General features: G+C 37.4%; 3 protein-coding genes across 3 annotated transcripts in view; 2 read left to right on the forward strand and 1 right to left on the reverse strand.

Annotated features, from left to right (window-relative positions):
• Positions 1–20,024, reverse strand: part of LOC133522741 (potassium channel subfamily K member 1-like) — an 89,082-nt gene that overhangs the window by 64,398 nt on the left and 4,660 nt on the right. The gene's annotated exons all lie outside the window — the stretch shown is intronic.
• Positions 9,949–11,279, forward strand: LOC133522734 (uncharacterized). Its single transcript, XM_061858160.1, has one exon. The coding sequence runs from the start codon at positions 10,005–10,007 to the stop codon at positions 11,277–11,279; it is 1,275 nt and encodes a 424-aa protein (XP_061714144.1). The 5' UTR covers positions 9,949–10,004.
• On the forward strand, positions 11,300–13,396 carry LOC133523119 (uncharacterized). Its single transcript, XM_061858628.1, has one exon. It carries the CDS (start codon positions 11,300–11,302, stop codon positions 13,394–13,396), a length of 2,097 nt encoding a protein of 698 aa, XP_061714612.1.

Here is a 20,024-nt window from a genome sequence, read left to right on the forward strand (position 1 = left end):
CGCACTACCCGGGGGACCCTTGTTTCAGACGCTCACGCGTTTATTCTACCGAATACAAGTATGTTTCTCTTTTCTATAGCAACTCTCATAGTCATTTAATTATGAACTTTCTATCATAGAAGTTAAAATTGATTTCCGCTTGTGTTTATTTACGAAAATTGGATTGGAGTTCCGCTATATATTTGCGAGTAAATATTTTATTAGTATAATCATGATATATTTGAAATCAGCCATTTGAGATATGTATGAAGATATCGTAGTCTTCGATTCGAGTAAGTTTCATATGTCGGGTTCAGATCAGATATGAGTCTATTTACTCTCCCTACTTGCATAAATGATCCTCTTTATGTGTTTCTGTACATGCGATTTCACTCGAGATACACGCTTCACAGCAGTCTTCGTATCCGAATTTTACTGACGCCCGAGCTGAATCATTTCAATTTCTTGTTTTCTATTTTCTTCAGTATACGCAAAAGAAGCAGGTGCAAATACAGATGCAATAAATTATGTTTCACATGATTTTAAATTATAACGCTGCTTAGTATTTCTACGGTCATGTCATTGAATACCGTCATACATCAAATTTTGTAAAAATATTTAAAAATCCAGTGTCAATATCTAGAGAAGAAAATGGGACTACGTTAGTTTGGATAAGCGGCCGTCCACTATCCTATCCTACTAAATATAAGTATATGTAAATTGAACAAATTAGACCAGAGCCCCTAGTGTAAATTTATTCGATAGCGTGACGTACGCGTTTGCGTTAAGCCTCATTTTGTAAGGGATTTAGAAACAGCGCGCCAAGCGGGACGTTTAGGAAACTCAAAATCCCATACAAAATGAGACTTAACGCAAATGCGTACGTCACATTTCGCTATCGAATAAATTTACACTAGGGGTACAGATGTTTTACTCAAACGGAGATGTATATCAGGTAGTTGCTCTCAGGGTTTCATTACCTGTAACCAAGCTTCAAGTTTTAATTGCAAATCTGTTAACTTTTTACATTTCAAGTGTCAATGTTGAGCGTGAGAAGGGTTGCCGTTGTGCGGCTTTGTTTAGGGACTTTTAGTAAAGGACCTATGTATACATTTTCACAAAACAACGAGGCATTAAAAAAGTAAGATATGTGCCTTAGATAATACTTCAAAACGGCGTTGACTTTATAACTTTCACAGATGCATTGTAATTTGTGTAGATTGAAAATTAAAGAGTTGTGATTGTACTTTTGACTTTCATAGGTGCGGTGCGCAAACGTATAATATTTTACTCAAAACTAACATTACAAAAATTTTGCCTTATTTCAGTGTTTACTTTATGCTGTAAGAAAATATATGTTATTTACAAAGTCACATTTGTACCCATAGTTCATTCGTAACGTAAGTTTGTGCAGTGAGCGTTCAATAAGTTGTTGGATTTAAATTCCTTCATATTCTTTTCTAAATAGGAACGTATTAAATAGAGGCGTAGGCATTTTTTTTATAAAAGAATATCTTAACAGATCTGTATTACAAGGCGTAGTTGTAATGAAAAAAGCTTTGTAAAGTGAGTGGAGATTTAAAATAACTAAGAGATGTTTTGTCGCCTATAAAGTCGTCTCTAATGTGGCTAAACTGCAGGTGTTGTAGACAACTAATACGTGTAAAGCCAATGGCTAAAATTTTTCAGAGCACGAAAGCACTTCTAAGCGATAACATTTGCCTATTTGGTGACCGATATCCTTCATTACAAATATCCTTATTCCACCAATTCCTTTGTCGTGAGGATATTTTTAGTCGAATCCGGCTCGACGTGTATTGATCTGAATACATTAATGTGATTTATTCAAGTCCCACCTCCGTTCATAAAATATGCCGACACGTTCATCGGGGCCTGTCTTTTGAGGATTAAATAATGTAGATAATGCCACATTTTATTGTAATCTGAAATGTTGGCTTATATAATCTATGAGACCCACAGCCAAACATACGCGTCGCGTATGTTTTAACGTTTTCCGCTACGTGAGTATTGTAAGGGATGTTGACCTAATTAGGACGATGTCGTAGATTAAAATAAACACAAATTAGACACTCTTCAACATGCTTTTTATAACCTTTTAGGTACGTTACAATGCAATTCGAGTAGTTTTAATGTCTTAATGACTGCCTATTCTGTACAAGTCGCATACCCGTTCCATCTGACAGCAAGATCCGATTCTTAATTCAAATACGAGTATGTAACTGTTGCCAGTCATCGTCCAAAAGGCTGTACATAGCAAGTAGGTTAGGGACTATAAAGCCTAATATTCTGGTCCTCTTAGCCGCATAAAGGATATTTACTTTTCTATTAACACAAGCCATTAACGATTATCCACAGAGTTGTCAACTTTTGCTCTGGTTTGTACTTAAAAACTTTGTAAGTATAACCTACGTGGTGAAAAATGGCTGCCACGGATTACTTCATAGCCCATCTAGCTTTCCTTTTAACGACTAGAACCCTTCAGTTGTCGTGAGTGGCGTCGAGAACGCTTATAAGTATTATAGCGTATGCTTTTGCAGTAATTTTCATGCTTTCAAGTAATATATCATGCTAGTTTAGTTTGTACTAATGATTTGGACTTTATAGATAACCGTCAAAAGTAAGGGGTTCTTGGCGGCCTTGTAAAGTGGTGGATGTCATTTATTGGAAAATAACAGCATTATGTATGGCTTTCGTTGGTCGTTCCTAAACGTAATATATTATCCAAATGGTAACATGTCACTGGTCTTAATATTTATTTTGGTTTCGCTTTTAATCTAAGGATATTAAAAATGTTCCGATTCTATAAACGACAGTGGTCGTCCTCCGGGTTCTCCCACTAATAAGTGTCTATAATCTCGTTATATGCATGAAAAGAGGCTTTTATTAAGTTCAGAAGTCAGACTGCAGCTATTACTATGCGTGGGTGTACTGCATTCAGGGTTAAAACGCAAATAGTACAACTATAAATAGAATGCAGAAGATTTCTTTGAGCACTTATTATTGAAATGTTTCCGTCTAGGTACTTTTCTTAATTTAGAATGTTTTATGTTTGAAATTAAATTCTAGCGATTTTCCCTCTTCATGTTCCTCGTATTGCTCCGACTTTTTACTACTGCTCATGGGAGCCTGGGGTCAACTTGGCAACTTTTGGGAAAAATTGACATAGGCAATTTTTCGAAACCGATTGCTATCTGACCTTCCAACCCAGAGGGGAATCTAGGATTGGGGATTAGTCAGTTTTCCTTCGCCGAAAACCTGATAAATATTAAATAACATATGTTCCGAAAAAGTCATTAGTCATTCAGTTGGTTTATCTTATATATTTGTAAAACATAAATTAACTAATTAATGCTTGTAAAGTTTTCTGAATAAGGGTGTACCTGTACCTACCTAAGTCTTGACAATACACGCTTTGCTCAGATATTTGTGAGTACTTTGATTTCTCGTATATATCTGATGGTGACTGTACACATTTACATAATATACCTATCTAAGTACTATACGTATTTGTCTTTATTTTTGCTTTATTTATTAGATTTGGTTCGAGAGCGAAGACATCTATTTTAGGTAGACTAAATACGAATAAATAATATTATTTAATATCATAGGTCGACTAAGGATTATTGTGGGTTGTTACTACTATTGCCTAGATATCCATCGACATAAAATATGGGTGGAATGCTCAAATATTCTACGTAAAATTAATTTAATCCCACACACATCCCTTTGTTCGCTAATTATAACCCAATTACAGAAAATTTATAGTTCTGTCAAGTTCGCACAGTGACATTGACAACCGGCATCATGGGCGGGACAGATAATTATGTGCTTGCAATAGAGATAGCAACAGGCGGGTCTATGTGCGAAAATCTATATGGAAAGCGTCTTTGCTTTAGACCACTTTCTCATTAGGCATTTAAATCGCGCGTCGACCCCTAGAAGCGCTCTACAACCCCAACAACTGTCAAGTAGACTATGTTAATAATGGTAGGTAGAGCTGTAGAGGGGCGGTCTTCCATAGATGTACCTTAGCTTAACTTAGTCTATTGGATGGTAAAAATATATGTTAGTTAATGTTTTGAACTACTTAAATTGTCTGAAACTATAGGTAGCTTCTTATTTTATAATCTTAAGTTTTGTTTGTAAGAGTTGTTTCATTTTGAAATTATGTAGTTCAACTTTTGTATAGATATTTGTACTTAAGTCCAAATATTTTATTTTCTTGTTTTATTCAAATAAAAAAAATGCTTTTGAGAAGTTAACCACATCCCTCTGATGGGCCGTGCGCTTGATGGTGGTATTAAAAAGTGATAAAAGCAAGTTTAGAAATTTTGAGGCTTTTATCAAACAGTGAAAAACGCAATACGCTTATTTGACATTTTACCTTGACAAATATCCTCACTTTCCTGTCTCGGATTGGCCTTGAAGAGCTTTTAGCGAGTTCGAGGGACTCGGTACAAAGGATCAAAGGTGTGTCGAATCTTGCGGTGTAAGGGACGAGAGAATTGTACAAACGAGGGGATCTCAACAGTGGGTCAGACGCCTCGGGACATAGCGGAATTCGCGGAGTTGATTCAGGAGCTTCGGATATGGTTATACCCTTTTACCAGGTCTAGATTCTAGAGACACGAGGTTATCTTCATAAAAAGCGAAAAAAATGAAGACGTACATAAAAGGAGTCGCACTAAAAAAATATTTATAGCTCCTTGTAAAACCAACATGGTATGAGCACGGTACGTTTAGACGGTAATTTGTTTAGATGTCTGGTTTTTTAAAGTATTAAATATAATTAAATCATAATACATGTGCATGAACTCCACTGGAGTTGCAGGCGTACGGATACTGCTTACCATCAGGCAGGCCGTATGCTTGTTTGCCACCGACGTAGTATAAAAAAAAAATACCTACGTACCTATACAAACGAACTCAAGTATTTTAATACCTATACCATCTGAATAAAGTATATTAGATTCACTAGCTTTCATTCCTTCCAATATAACATGACGTGCGAAGCGCAGCAACCAATCAATGCCCGTGTATAATATAAATAATGTACTACCAAAAATATTTTTGGTAGTACAGGTATACGTCATGCGAGGCGAAAGAGTTACAATTTGCTTGTTCCCTCACTATAGATAGGCCATAGTTTGCAATCGGGATCCGAAATATATGATATTATCTGGATCTAGAACAGGATCCACGGATCTTCCCTTACATTTAAGATCCGTCATGCAAATCCTACCCCTAGGGTAGCAGAAAAATCAATGAGTATGAATACCTAATATTTTATAAACTATACCTATATGTCTAATATTTAAATTACATGTAAAAATATTGGTATACATAATTTGATAACACGGTAGCATTTACCAATGAATCATGCCAGGTTATTAGGTACAGTCAGCATCAAAAGTAGCGGATCAAATAACGCTTCATAAGCATTTAAGATAGAACAACTAAGACTGTAAAAGACATACTTTTGAACGCGAATTTTTGAAATTTATCTTTATTTGGAAAAGTTATCCGGAATATCAAATACTTTTGGCGCGTTGTTCCATCCGCTACTTTTGATGCTGACTGTACTATAAAAAATACCTCTATTCCACGGGACGGCTCTTCAATAATAAATGAGTTGAATGCTATATGGTTGTCGCCAGTCATGGCCAAGGTCGAGCTAGAGTGCAAACACGGTGAGCAAACAAACCTTCTCGAGACTGATGAGCGAAACCCCTGCCTCTGATGTAGGCCGTGGTTCAAATTTAGTAAACAATTGCCGGCTTTTAACAGACAAATTTGAACCTTAGCCCTTTGAGTTTAAGTTTGTAATGTAGACAGCTGTTCTTATTATATGAGGCAGAGAACAAAAAGATTTTTGCCTCAAGCGACGATGGTAAAACAAATTTATCACACTCCCCTGATAAGAAATACACAAAAAGTCTTCAAATGGAATTACATTTTTTAAAATCTGTGTCATTGATTCTAAACTCGGCAGCATGAATGCGTGACTAACGATGCTAATTGCTATACCAGTTTGTACTGAAATATTGATATCAGAAAACCAAAAGTATCCCTAATAAGACCCATGCTTAAAGCCGTGTTCATTATACTTATCTACAGCCAATATAAATCCAACATACTTACTCGTATATTTTAACAACGATATATGTAACTCACAAATCAAGCTAACTGACTGTAAAGTTCAAATGTTCGCTAATCGTTGTTCTCTGGTGCGCAGTGGTTGTTAAGCCGTGTTAAACCGAAAGGTCGTAGAATTATATAGAGCTCATAGTGATATACTCGTAGGCGATTTTGGCATAACGGCTCCCACTCATATCTGCACGAGTGGATTTGGACAAAAGTGTCATTCGAATTGCTTGCGAGTTGATGGTTTGGACCAAGCCAGTACTATTCATGCCTGATTGATTATTTTTAGTGGGTCTTGTGATCATGTGTACTGAAGTACCTTAGTTTCTTCAATAAATAATGTAAAATGAAAATCGTAAACCACCTAGGGCGAGATTCGAACTCGCAGCTCTGGAAGACCGGACTACCGCTCTATTGAGCTAATCAAAGCTATTTTTAACTAGCAATCTTATCGGAATGTATAGTTTAAATTTCGCATTGTCATGTATAGCAGTGGGAGGCAGACAATATATTAATAGTTTCACCAAATCTGTGACTTCAAATTCCTTAACAATAACCTATACAGGGTGTCCCAAAAAGGACACGCCATAGCGACACTGGAGGTAGACCAGCCTGAGAGGGTTCCAACCAACCTAACATGACCCTAGTAAAAGTTGCACCGTTTTCAAGTTATTGGCAATTTAACGTTTTTCGTGAATTTTGACCGTTTTCAGCATTGTTAGGCTCAGTGTGCACTTATAAAGCCCTTATAATAAGTTTTTTTTATGTGTACGGCACCATGAATAGTTAATTAGGATAATAAAAGAGATATTTCATCGATAACCTACGTGAAATGTAAAAAAACAAGGGCTTGATCTAAAGTTTTATTTGCAGCGAAACATCAATTTCAACTTTGACCACCTGCCGTGAAAAAAAACTACTTAAAAGGTAACAAAAAAATAACGCTATAATATTAAGCATTTTATGCAGATTCTAAAATGGTATAAAACATGCACCTTTCTGCCATAAAATAATGAGTTATTATCATCTTTCGAATGCCTTATAAAGCTAAGTTGGCCTAGGGAATCTGCAATGCTTTTTGGATATGTTTCGAGCTGCCTCCAATGACGCGTACCTAATTCATCTTGGATTCTTATTGGCTTTGAGTGCAAGTTCTCAAATGGTTAAGAGAGTGAGACAACATGAAATGCACTCGCTCTATCTCGCTCTTTTTATCTCAACTTTGTCACACGGTCAACTGCTACCTGGGATTATCCTGCGGATTATCTCTTTAAAAACAGAAGGAGGAGGGATAGCCACTAGTCATCCTTATCTCTAGTAAGTATTTAGGAATCCTAATCCTGATTAGTTCGTTACCGTGTGTTTCGTGCAATTGTTGTGTTATCTTTGCTGCTGTGTATTCGTGGTCCTAAACAAATCTACTTGGCTTTCATCTGGACTCTGATTTCTTTTTGACTTGGTATGTTTGTGGGACTGAAACGACAACTTGGCACCGCTCACGGACACTGATTATTGCTTTTTGGAACCTCTCCATCACAATGGCAGATCACAACTACACCGATCGTGAGTACAGTGACATGCACATGATCTATGGAGAAACTAGGCGTGTCTCTAACAGAGGAATTGTCTCATACAACGCCAGATCGGCTGCAAGATTGTACAATCAAAGGTATGCCAATCGTCATGCCACGAATCATGAAATTATTTTAAGAGTTGTGAATGCATGTCGAAATGGCAGAAGGCCAGGACAGGCTTACGCTGAAGGAAGGCCCCGGACTATTGACGACGACGTGGTTTTAAATATGGTACAAAGAGAGCCAGAAATTTCTCTAAGAAATATTGAACGTCGCATCGGCGTAAATAAATCCTCAGCACAGAGAATTTTAAAACGTCATAAATATCATGCGTATCATATTCAACGCCTGCAAACACTTCTTCCGACGGATTACGCACCCCGCGTTGAATTTTGCCGACAAATGCTTCAAAAACTGGAAGAAAATGAAAACTTTTTTAATGAAGTGATGTGGAGCGACGAATCCACGTGTAGAAGAGATGGGTATCTCAATCTCCACAATATTCATAGCTGGCAAATTGAAAACCCACACGAAGGGAGAGAAGACCGGTCCCAACATCAATTTAAAATTAATTTGTGGACGGGAATATTTAATGGCCAAATAATAGGACCGGTCGAGTTACCAGCTATTTTAAATGGGAGAAATTACCTGCAGTTCTTGCAAAACGATCTGCCAGTTTTACTTGAAGACACACCGCTCGCACTGAGACAGAGGATGTGGTACCAGCAAGATGGCTGCCCAGCACATTTCGCTCGCGATGTTCGCGACCATCTCTCGCAGACATTCCCAAGAAGATGGATCGGCCGATTAGGACCAGTATTATGGCCACCGCGTTCGCCGGACCTAAATCCATTGGATTTTTTTTATTGGGGATGCTTAAAAGACAAGGTCTACTCCGAGCCAATAAGGTCCCAAGACGAACTACGGCAACGTGTATTTCAGGCAGCACGAGACATATCCGAAATTAACTTAAGGAAATTAACAAGAAATTTCAGAAGACGCTGCCAAGCGTGCATACGAGTCGACGGAAAACAATTTGAGCACCTGTTGTAAAAAATAAATAAATCAATGAAACTTCAACCTGTATTACATTTTTTTCGAACCTTTCTTACTTCATGATATCCTTACTTAGTAGCAATGATATCATAACAGCTTACGCATTCCGGAATGCTTATTAGATATATGGATGACACAATTGTACAAACAAAAGCTTACACTTCTGTCTTCAAAGAGATAAGCCCTACGATAATCCCAGGTAGCAGTTGACCGTGTGACAAAGTTGAGATAAAAAGAGCGAGATTCTCATGTTGTCTCACTCTTTTAACCATTTGAGAACTTGCACTCAAAGCCAATAAGAATCCAAGATGAATTACGCGTCATTGGATTGCAGATTCCCTAGTCCAACTTAGCTTTATGAGGCATTCGAAAGATGATAATAACTCATTATTTTATGGCAGAAAGGTGCATGTTTTATACCATTTTAGAATCTGCATAAAATGTTTAATATTATACCGTTATTTTTTTGTTACCTTTTAAGTAGTTTTTTTTCACGGCAGGTGGTCAAAGTTGAAATTGATGTTTCGCTGCGAATAAAACTTTAGATCAAGCCCTTGTTTTTTTACATTTCACGTAGGTTATCGATGAAATATCTCTTTTATTATCCTAATTAACTATTCATGGTGCCGTACACATAAAAAAAACTTATTTTAAGGGCTTTATAAGTGCACACTGAGCCTAACAATGCTGAAAACGGTCAAAATTCACGAAAAACGTTAAATTGCCAATAACTTGAAAACGGTGCAACTTTTACTAGGGTCATGTTAGGTTGGTTGGAACCCTCTCAGACTGGTCTACCTCCAGTGTCGCTATGGCGTGTCCTTTTTGGGACACCCTGTATGTTTGTTTACCAGCCCGTCTTGGGTTGCGATGAGAATAGCTGTTAGCATAAACATTCGTCCCACACTCGCCAACTTGTAATAACTTAACTTTGTTAGTCTGATTTTCTACATTCTGAATGGACGGTTGGCCTCAAAAGCCAGTGGGCATTAGTACTATTTAGTACTTTAACACTGCTATCATTTTGTTTAGGTGTTAGATACATTATGATAAATAAAAAGTAAAATGTATTTAACGCTGAATCCTTATAAATTACAAAGATAAATTTAGCGAATATGTTTTTCTGTGCTAAATAAATGTACACTACGAGTATTAGCATCAGTCATGCGCGAGCGCTCATCCGTGTGCGCGCATTGCTTTCAATACGCGTCACCGCTGTGTCGTTTAAAAATGTTATCGAACACTTTAAAGTGCAATACGTGCAATATTATTATTGACGAAATGTTATCATACATTCAAAATAAAATTTCAATAAGTGACGAAGATACTTTAGTGCGAATATGTGAAAAGTCGTTTACAGTTGATGAAATTCAAAAATCAAAATCATTGTTATTCGATGCTCTGCCTACAAATGAGCGGAATATTAAAAGAAAGGGCGGAGGCAAGGATCAAAGGGACCTTCGTGATATAATACGTGTTTTTAAAGCAACGGAACCAGATATAATTCCGACTTTCGTGGCTCACCAGCTTGAAAAACTACCCCCATTGACTTTTGATCATCTTGACTGTTCCAAGCTTTTAAAGGACATACTGCGGATCCAGGCTGAAATTAACACCATAAAGGATACTTATGCCACGAAAGGCCAGATAGAGGATTTAAGGAATGAAATGCAACTATCTTATAGGTATGCTTCTCCACCGCATATTCCTTTGTCCACTATTAACGTAAAAAGGGGTGCTTGGTGTTTACAAGCAGACAGTGGACCTTATGGTATGTCACAACATCATAACTCAACCTTAAACGATAATGCTAGTTCCATAAAACAAAATGTGTCAATGCAAATAAATCAGATGGAGGAAAATTTGCAATATAGAACCATTGTGGATGAGTCATCGACATCTGTTCCGCATGAACAACCTATATCCTTATCTAAATCTATTAGTACGAGAAATGAAATGGCCGTCGAGACTGATAAGGAAAATAAGTCTACTCATATCGGAACTGGCTCGCCACGAACAACGGAAAGTCAGGTGATCAGCTGTTCTACCTCCGGCGCGCAAAACGTCATGATTAGTAACAGCGACCCCATAAGCAAAGAGTGCTTGCATAATAAATACGGGGATGAATGGAAAACTGTTACATACCGAAAAAAGAAATCGTCAAACCGATTTAATGGACAGGTGGGAACGGCAACTAGTGATGTCAACAGCAAGTTCAAAGCGGCAGAGAAACTGATTCCTATCTTTATATCAAAAATACACCAGGATACGAATGAAAATGACATAATAGATTACATAAAAACAAAAACTCATGAAAATGTGTCATTAGAAAAAATTATAATGAAAAAGAAACAAAATCATAAGGCTTTTAAATTTTTTGTATACGAGAGTAAATTGCCATTGTTTCTAGACACTAGTCTGTGGCCTAAAGACATTGTATTTAGGCGGTTTGTGCATTTCAAGCACAGATACTCGAACAGAGTTGCTACTGAAGGCGGCACATAAGTACATAATTACATATATTAATGGAACAACGCACAATTAAATTAACTAGTTTTAATTGTAAAAGTGTCAAACGATCAGTCGACTACGTTAGACAACTCTGCCAAATCTCCGATATAATCGCTTTGCAGGAATCGTGGCTATTACCTACTGAAATTCCATATTTAGGCAATATTAGCAGCGATTTCTCGTTTACGGGAACATCGGCGGTGGACACATCCTCTGGTATGCTGAAAGGGCGACCGTACGGCGGAGTGGCACTTCTGTGGCGAAGTAATCTGTTTCAATGCGTATCAGTGTTACAGTGTAGTAATTCACGCGTATGTGCGGTTAAAATAGTGACTAGTGGTCGGCCGTTTATAGTTGTCTGTGTGTATATGCCCACGGATTGCTCAGACAACTTGCCCGAGTTCACGGATTGCCTTAGCGCGGTGAGTGCAATAGTGGATGAATGTGAAGTGGAATCAGTTTATATCTTAGGGGACTTTAACGCACATCCAGGTGAGTTATTTTTCACGGAACTAAGTAATTATTGTAATGAACAGAGCTGGGTGTGCGTAGATATAAACAGATTTGGACTTTCTTCTGATACCTACACTTTTATCAGTGAGGCGCACGGGTCTAGGCGCTGGCTGGACCACTGTATTGTGACACAGTCGGCTTTAGGTTCTGTTCGGAATTTACATGTTAAGTGTGACGTGGTTTGGTCTGACCACTTTCCCCTCATAGTGGAATGTAATATAGGTGTATTAACACCTAGATTAACTGCTGCGCCACTTAATAACACTAATTACGCAATATGGGGGGAGAGAACAACAGAGCAGATTGCGGCATACACAAAAGAATGCGATAACAGATTAAAAAATATCCATTTTCCTTCTGATTTTATTCATTGTGGTGATAAATGCTGTAGTGACCCATATCATAAATTAATCTTAGATGACATGTATAGGGACATTGTATCGGCGCTCAGCCAGTCTGCCATAGTTAGTAAGGGAAATGTGGGACCTAAGAAAAAGAATAGAAATCGTATAGTGGGTTGGAACAGGCACGTGAAAGATGCTCATTGGCGGGCGAGGCAGGCATTTCTTGTGTGGGTGTCTAGTGGCAAACCTATGGTGGGCACTGAGTACAATAAAATGTGTGAGAGTCGACGTATATTCAAGTCTCGACTAAAATGGTGCCAAGATCATCAAAATCAAATACAAATGGACATAATAGCGTCACAACACGCAAAAAAAGATTTTAAGGCATTTTGGAAGTCAACTAGCAAGCTAAATGCTAGGCCTGGCCCGCCGGCGAGCGTTGAAGGGGCAACGGATCATGAGACTATTGCTAATATATTCAGAGACCACTTTATTGTGAAACCAAGCATAACACCTTCGCAGGAAAGGGAGGCCTGCGCTGGGGCGATAGTGGATAGACAGGCGACAAGGATATCAGTCTCAGAGATAGCCAAAGCCATTAAATCCATGTCTGGTGGCAAGTCGCCTGGTCACGATGGTCTCAGTGTGGAGCATCTACGGTTTGCTGGTCGTCATATCCTGCGTGTACTTGCAATGTTTTATTCTCTGTGCATATCCCATTCTTACCTGCCCCTCGACTTAATAAAAACCTTGGTCATACCAGTGGCGAAAAACAAGACAGGAGACCTAACTAGTAAAAATAACTATAGACCGATATCGCTCGCTACTGTTATGGCAAAGGTACTGGACGGTGTGCTTAATGCGCAGTTGAATAAAAACCTTTCATTGCATGACAACCAGTTCGGGTTTAGGCCCGGGCTGTCAACTGAAAGTGCTATCCTGTGCCTTAAGCATACCGCAGCGTATTATGTTGATAGAAATACGCCAGTTTATGCCTGTTACCTAGATTTATCAAAAGCGTTTGATCTGGTTTCCTACGATATACTTTGGAAGAAACTTGAGGGAATTAACTTAGCGCCCGATTTGATAGGTATATTTAGATATTGGTATGGAAACCAGATCAACAACGTGAGATGGGCTGGTACATTGTCTGAGACGTATAGGTTGCAATGTGGGGTGAGGCAGGGGGGGTTGAGCTCACCATCGCTTTTCAACCTATATATGAACGAGCTTATGCATATTTTCTTTGTATAATTTTATTGTAGGTATTAATGCATGTGTACTCGTATTTGTAGTATAGTGTTTAAGTCTAGTGTTCCAAATTAATATGTATGAGTCATTATGTTACTCGAAATAAACGAATTTTAATTTTTTTTTTAATTATACACTTTCATGATTTAACGGCATTCTGCCAGAGCCAAGAGATAGGTGCGAAGACGAGCGCGGCGAAGAAAGCAGCACACAGGCAGTTTTAACTAGGGAAAACGCGTTTTCACTGAGGCGATACGAAAAAAAAATTAAACTGTTTTAACTAGGGCAAACACAACAATCTCTGAATAATTGTAATGTTATCTATCAAGTATTATATTCTGTAGGAAATAGAAGTTCCATTAAGCTTTCAAGGGTACGGGGACGTTTCTTCACGTAACTCCTGTGACATAATATTGCACTACCGGCCCGGCCCGATTTGAACAATGCTTATAAGATAACATCTGTCACATGTACCATGTGTGTAACATCTTATAAGCATTTTTAGAATCGTGCCGTACATAACTGTCCCAAAGACAGCCAATTGCGTTACAGACCATGGCACTGTAAGTAGACTTTTCAATTTTTATTAATCGTTACTTTCAGTGTAAACTGTCTACTTAGTTATATTATTTACTGCGACAATTAGCTGATTCATCAATTATTTAACCATACATGTACCGGGTCGAATGGACCCCATTTCATACTCGTTTCGCAGCTACCAGAGAGATTCCTCTATTTTCATCTAACGAGTATTTCCAGTTCGTAACAAAGCCAAAGTTACTACACTACTCTTGGGAATAAATATCCAATTGAAGTTTATTCAACAAGCCTGTTAAACGTGTTTGTTTTGGTGTAAACAAGGTATATGTTGCCTTTATTTGGCGACCGGTTTGGCCTAGTGGGTAGTGACCCTGCCTACGAAGCTGATGGTCCCGGGTTCAAATCCTGGTAAGGGCATGTATTCGTGTGATGAGCATGGATATTTGTTCCTGAGTCATGGGTGTTTTCTATGTATTTGTATTTATAAATATTTATATATTATATATATCGTTGTCTAAGTACCCTCAACACAAGCCTTATTGAGCTTACTGTGGGACTTAGTCAATTTGTGTAATAATGTCCTATAATATTTTATTTTTTATTTTTTATTACACATGTATACACTGCAACCTGGAACTACCAGTATTAGCCAGGTTGATATTAAAAACTTACCACTGCCTACCTGTCCACCTACATTTTGCTTCAATTTGATATGTTTAATTCGAAAATTCTACGGCCTCCTAGCCTAATAGTCGGCAAAAAATAAGGCCAAAGAGCTATAGGTTTAGCGGCTAAATCTTACTAAGCTTTTTTTTTTTTCTTTTTTGTATAATTATGACTGTAAAATGAAATAACAACCCACCACCAAAAGTACAAACCTCGACACTTGTTTCGCCTCTCTACGTGGCATCCTCAGGAGATGCTGGAGATGTTGACGGTCTGACACCCGACAACTGAACTGAACTGAACGTTTTGTTTATATTTATTTGCGTATTTATTTTTGCGGTGGGAGGGTGGGAACATTAATTGCATGTAAAAATACGCAAGTAAGTATAACGGGTTAGCACTGATTGACTAACACGTTATTTTCTCGCGGATTTGCAAAGTAATATTTCTTGCTTTAATTTGTTGTATTTTATTTTAAACCTTTTTTTGTGAGATCAGAATCACTACCGAAATAATTCAAATGACTTTCAATGCCTGCCTCTTTGTCCCTAATTTGAATTCGATAATACTTATATATTTTTTTTTTAATACCACGACGGTGGCAAACAAGAATACGGCCCGCCTGATGGTAAGCAGTCACCGTAGCCTATGGACGCCTGCAACACCATTCATATACATTATTCGCTCGTGTTTTATAATATTTTACTTGTATCACAAACTATTGTTAGAAATCTACTACTTTATTGTGTCCCATTGTCGGTTGCAGTCGTCTCACTAATGAGAGAGCTAGTAGGGCTACATACAGTGCCCACGCATTGTTACAATTCAACAGTTCTCTGTTTTTCTTTTCAATGCAATATGTTTTTGTATAAATAAGCTAGTTAGTAATGGTTGAGTGGTTAGTGGCGGCATGATGGTTTACCTATATCTGATCTGATTTCAATCTATAATTTGAATACAATAACTTCGCCACGACACGACGCATGCGTTAAGCGTCAGAATCGTGCACGCTCGACATTGACATGACACCACAAATGTATGGCGGTCGGCATGCGTGCGTTCCATGGCCGCATAAGCGTGTTTGGGGAGGCACGTGCAAAATGTTTTTATATGTAACAATGTCTTCAATATTAATACACGCTCTTCAGGTGTCTACTTAAAAAATAGTATGTCCAACAAACAACCTGCCCTTTGAGGGAAAGAAATGTCTAATTAACTTGGAACTTTCGGAATGTTTTAGTAACGGCCCAATTCGAACTTCTTCAAACAAAAACGTCATTTTTGATACTGACATATTCAATCCATATCATATCTTTATAAAATTTCTGACCTATCTGAAAGTTCGAATTGGGCCGTGAGGAATTAGGGGTACGCACACCGGAACCAAACCGCAGGGTAACTTTTAACGCGGTTATCACACTGAAGCGAATTTGTACGTTACCGAGAACCTGGAATTCCCGGTTCTGTATTTGTATAGAAAACCAGTACCGGGAGCAGTACCCGACGTGCCGAGTTTGATTTTAAGAGAAAAGGGGACGCCGCTTCCCCATAAAACGTAGTAATGTAATGAAGCAAAATGGAGCCCTTCCTATGGAAAAGCGACCACCCACTAACCTATTAAGGATTTCAAAAATAGAAAACGCAGCAAATCAATTAAATTGACTTGTTTATTTGCTCTAAGTTCTTCTTGATGTTGAACTTTCTATTTCTATTTCTGGCACGGTATCGTACTGGTAATGGTACTTCACAGTCTGGTACTTCACAATATGGGCGTGTACAGCTTAAAGCTAACAACTGAATTGAAAATCAACATTCGGCCCACGCGACGCCAAATATTATCCGCAACAAACTTGGCCCTGGATTCTATGACTCTTAATCTAATCAAAATCTCGTGACAAAAGAGTTAAGTATATCGAATTTCTATTTACAGTAAGTTACCTACAATTGCAGTTATCTTGGAAGCGTGTCCAATTTAGGAATCGTAACCGAATTTTTAGTCGGCAAGTGATATATAATAATCGGTTAAAATAAGTATGTAAAAACCATTACGTTTCAATTTCAATTGTACTTGTTTTGTAAAATATTAGGAAATAAAAGAAATATTTTTTTTACATCAGATAATGTTATATTATAAAACTACGCTCATGGAACTAAAACTTACATCTTATATCAATATTCTATAACTTTACCTAATATGTAACAGCTATTTACTTGTAACTGGAATCTCGCGTTATATATATACCTACTGAAACACGGTGAAATTTAATCGGTGATCAGGAACCAATTTTTATAATTCAGTGATTGATGGTGATCAAATTTATGTTGCACTGATACAGCTAAGTTATTTTTAATCATACCTAAGTTTTAAGTTGAAATTAAATTTTCAATGAAATTTATTGTCAGTTTAGTCTAAAGAGTTTAAAACCTCTTTCCAAAGTAACAGCTACAAAAAACTCAAGACTTATGAGCAATATGCTGTCAATTTGTCAATGTCAATTTGGAATATTCCCCGCCATAGTGTCATAATTTGACGTACACCAATATCCCTTCTGGCTCAGTTTCATTGGTCGATAACTCGGTCGATATAAAGCGTGCGGGGACTCCCCGCAGGCGGTATAACGACTAGTAAAACTCATAAGTCGATAGTTCGGTCGATATACAGCATGCGGGTGACTCCCCGCAGGCGGTAAGGTGGTATAACGACTAGTGAAACTCATAATGGCATACGTTTTGGAAATCTCCCGCACCCCGCATACGGGCCCTATCAACCAATGAAACCGAGCTATTCAATAAAAGTAGGATGTCCGTGTATCCAGTGATTAATATTTTTTAACGATTTAATTAACTGTAATTAATTAGATGGCGATGTAAATTGCATGAGATCTCGCGTGTTGTATTTTATTTAGGTTGGTAATTGATGTTTTTTAACTCCAGATCACCGATTTAATTTCACCGTTAAGTAAAGAATAAAACCAACAGAATTGGTAGCACAGTTCTTATTCCAATCTAAATATCAAAGCAAGACATCTTTTTCAGAACTAAAACGCGTTTGGAGTGATGGGGCGAGTATAACTTGAGGCGACCCGCTGAACATGAACATACACCCACGCTAACAAATATTAGGTAACCATACTAAAGCGGTTACTACATTTTCAATGAACACCCACGCTCCAGACAGAAAATATCCATTATGTATTAAAACCGGCCGGATAAATGTAAGCACTATCCTTACATTTCCATTCTCCAGAAAGGTTTTAAAATAAAAGGTAAGTGGGATATGCCGAAATTTTACATACAGCTGGCGTAGAGCTTTCACATCGTGCTCACATTCAACACCGAGATTGTAAAAATAATAATATTAAATAAAATAAATAGGCCAAATGAGGCGCTTAAACAAGGGAAGGGATATGTGATAGTTGCTTACAATTTGAACTTTATTGTAAAGATTGATTTAGAAAAGTGAATTTATTTGAATAATATGTATTATATAAGAAACCGTTAGAACCAATTTTGAGTAAGCGATTGTGAAAAATCGGTCTGTTAAAATGTACCCATTAATTCTTTTTTTACGAATATTTGTAACTCTACATCGTAATAGCAATAAAAGTAGATAACTTAAAATAAAAATTTCAGCACAACTTAGCACACTATTTTAGAATTCAATTACGTCAAGAATAAATTACCTATATTTAAATTGAGAGTAGACATATGCCAGTTCCCGAGGGGCTGAAGCGTTAGAAAATGCATTAATAGTAGCGGTGACAAACCCGGCCATATTCGGAAACTGACATAAACTGTAACACTTTTTAAACATGAATATTTAATTTTATATTTTTTTGTCACATAAAATCTGTTATTGACTTTAGTAATAATTATACAATACAACCTGATCATTTAAAATTCAATAATAAAACATTGTTAATTGTACTTACATAGCTCAATCTTTAAATGTAAGAATATTGCCGTGGCCTACCAGGGCCCATGTGAAGCAAACTATTATGTAACACCTGTGTACCTACCATGGATGCAATAAATATGTTTCATTATTTGGTATAGCTTCTCTATAGTAATAATAACTCAATGGACGTAACATGTCGATGGAAACAATATAGAATACACGCATAATTCCGTTTGGAATAATTTGACCAAATACAACTGGGCGTCGCGTGCCGAAGGTCCCGTAATACTGCACAATATTGCGAGGTATAAATCACAAATGATGACATGTACACTCAGCTGCAAAAGTACAAACTCACTTTATGAATGGACTGCATCCATAAAATGAGTACATAAGTTGTAATTGTTTTTCTGCTCCGATTTCAAATATCTCGGTTCGCTCGTGCAGTGCGATGGCGATATTGACCGTGACGTGAAAAACCGGATTAGCACAGGATGGATGAAATGGCGACAGGTCACGGGAACAATTTGTGACGCCCGGATGCCCCTCCGACTGAAGGGTAAAATTTATAAAACCATTATAAGACCTGTCGTCATGTATGGATCAGAGTGTTGGGCCCTAAAAGTGACGGATGAAAAGAGATTGCATGTAGCGGAAATGAGAATGTTAAGATGGATGTGTGGTGTTACAAGAATGGATAGGATAAGGAATGAGTATATAAGAGGAAGTCTGAAAGTTGCACCCATAATAGAAAAAGTAAGAGCGAATCGCCTAGCGTGGTATGGGCATGTGATGCGGAGGGATGAAAGTCATGTGACGAGAAAGGTATTACGAATGAATGTGGAGGGATGGAACGGCAGAGGAAAACCTAGGAAACGGTGGATGGATTGTGTGAGAGATGACATGAAACGAACGCGAGTGAACGATGAGATGACGGGTGACAGAAAGATATGGAAGGAAAAGACATGCTGCGCCGACCCCAAATGAATGGGATAAGGGCAAGCGAATGATGAAGTTGTAATTGTTTTTATAATATACAATCAACCAATACGTTTTCAATATAATATCATCTGATGTCAAATACACCTTCAATAATTAGATCCCAGAGGAGTTTTGTATTTAAATGAGCCCTCTATTTTTTATTTATCTGCTACATATCAAAAAGAAGCCCTTTAAAGTAAATTGCTCCCATTTGCATTATAAAAGATCTTTGATGTGTTAGAATATAATCCTTGAAATGAAAAGCACATTTTTAAATTTTGTGGGTAATGTAGAATTTTGTTTTAATCCTGTAAATCTAATTTACAAAAGTTTTTTTAAAACGTATCTTTTTAACCGGCTTTAAAATGAGAATCATACTCGACTCGGTTTTAATCCAGTTATTACACTATGGGACTCTGTAATTTTAGTCATTTACTCGTATTAATCGATTTGGAAAGAACTATCTTGCTCTCCAAATTAGGGACTGTTTTTAAAAATTCTTAAACTTCTAAAACATCTAATCTTGTAAAAATAGATAAAAAAAAC

Source organism: Cydia pomonella, chromosome 11 (assembly GCF_033807575.1).
Source record: "Cydia pomonella isolate Wapato2018A chromosome 11, ilCydPomo1, whole genome shotgun sequence".
Taxonomy (NCBI): Eukaryota; Metazoa; Arthropoda; class Insecta; order Lepidoptera; family Tortricidae; genus Cydia; species Cydia pomonella.

Bases quoted from the DNA above. Each gene is read 5' to 3' on its own strand.
- LOC133522734 (XM_061858160.1), top strand. From the start codon at position 10,005: ATGTTATCGAACACTTTAAAGTGCAATACGTGCAATATTATTATTGAC.
- LOC133523119 (XM_061858628.1), top strand. From the start codon at position 11,300: ATGGAACAACGCACAATTAAATTAACTAGTTTTAATTGTAAAAGTGTC.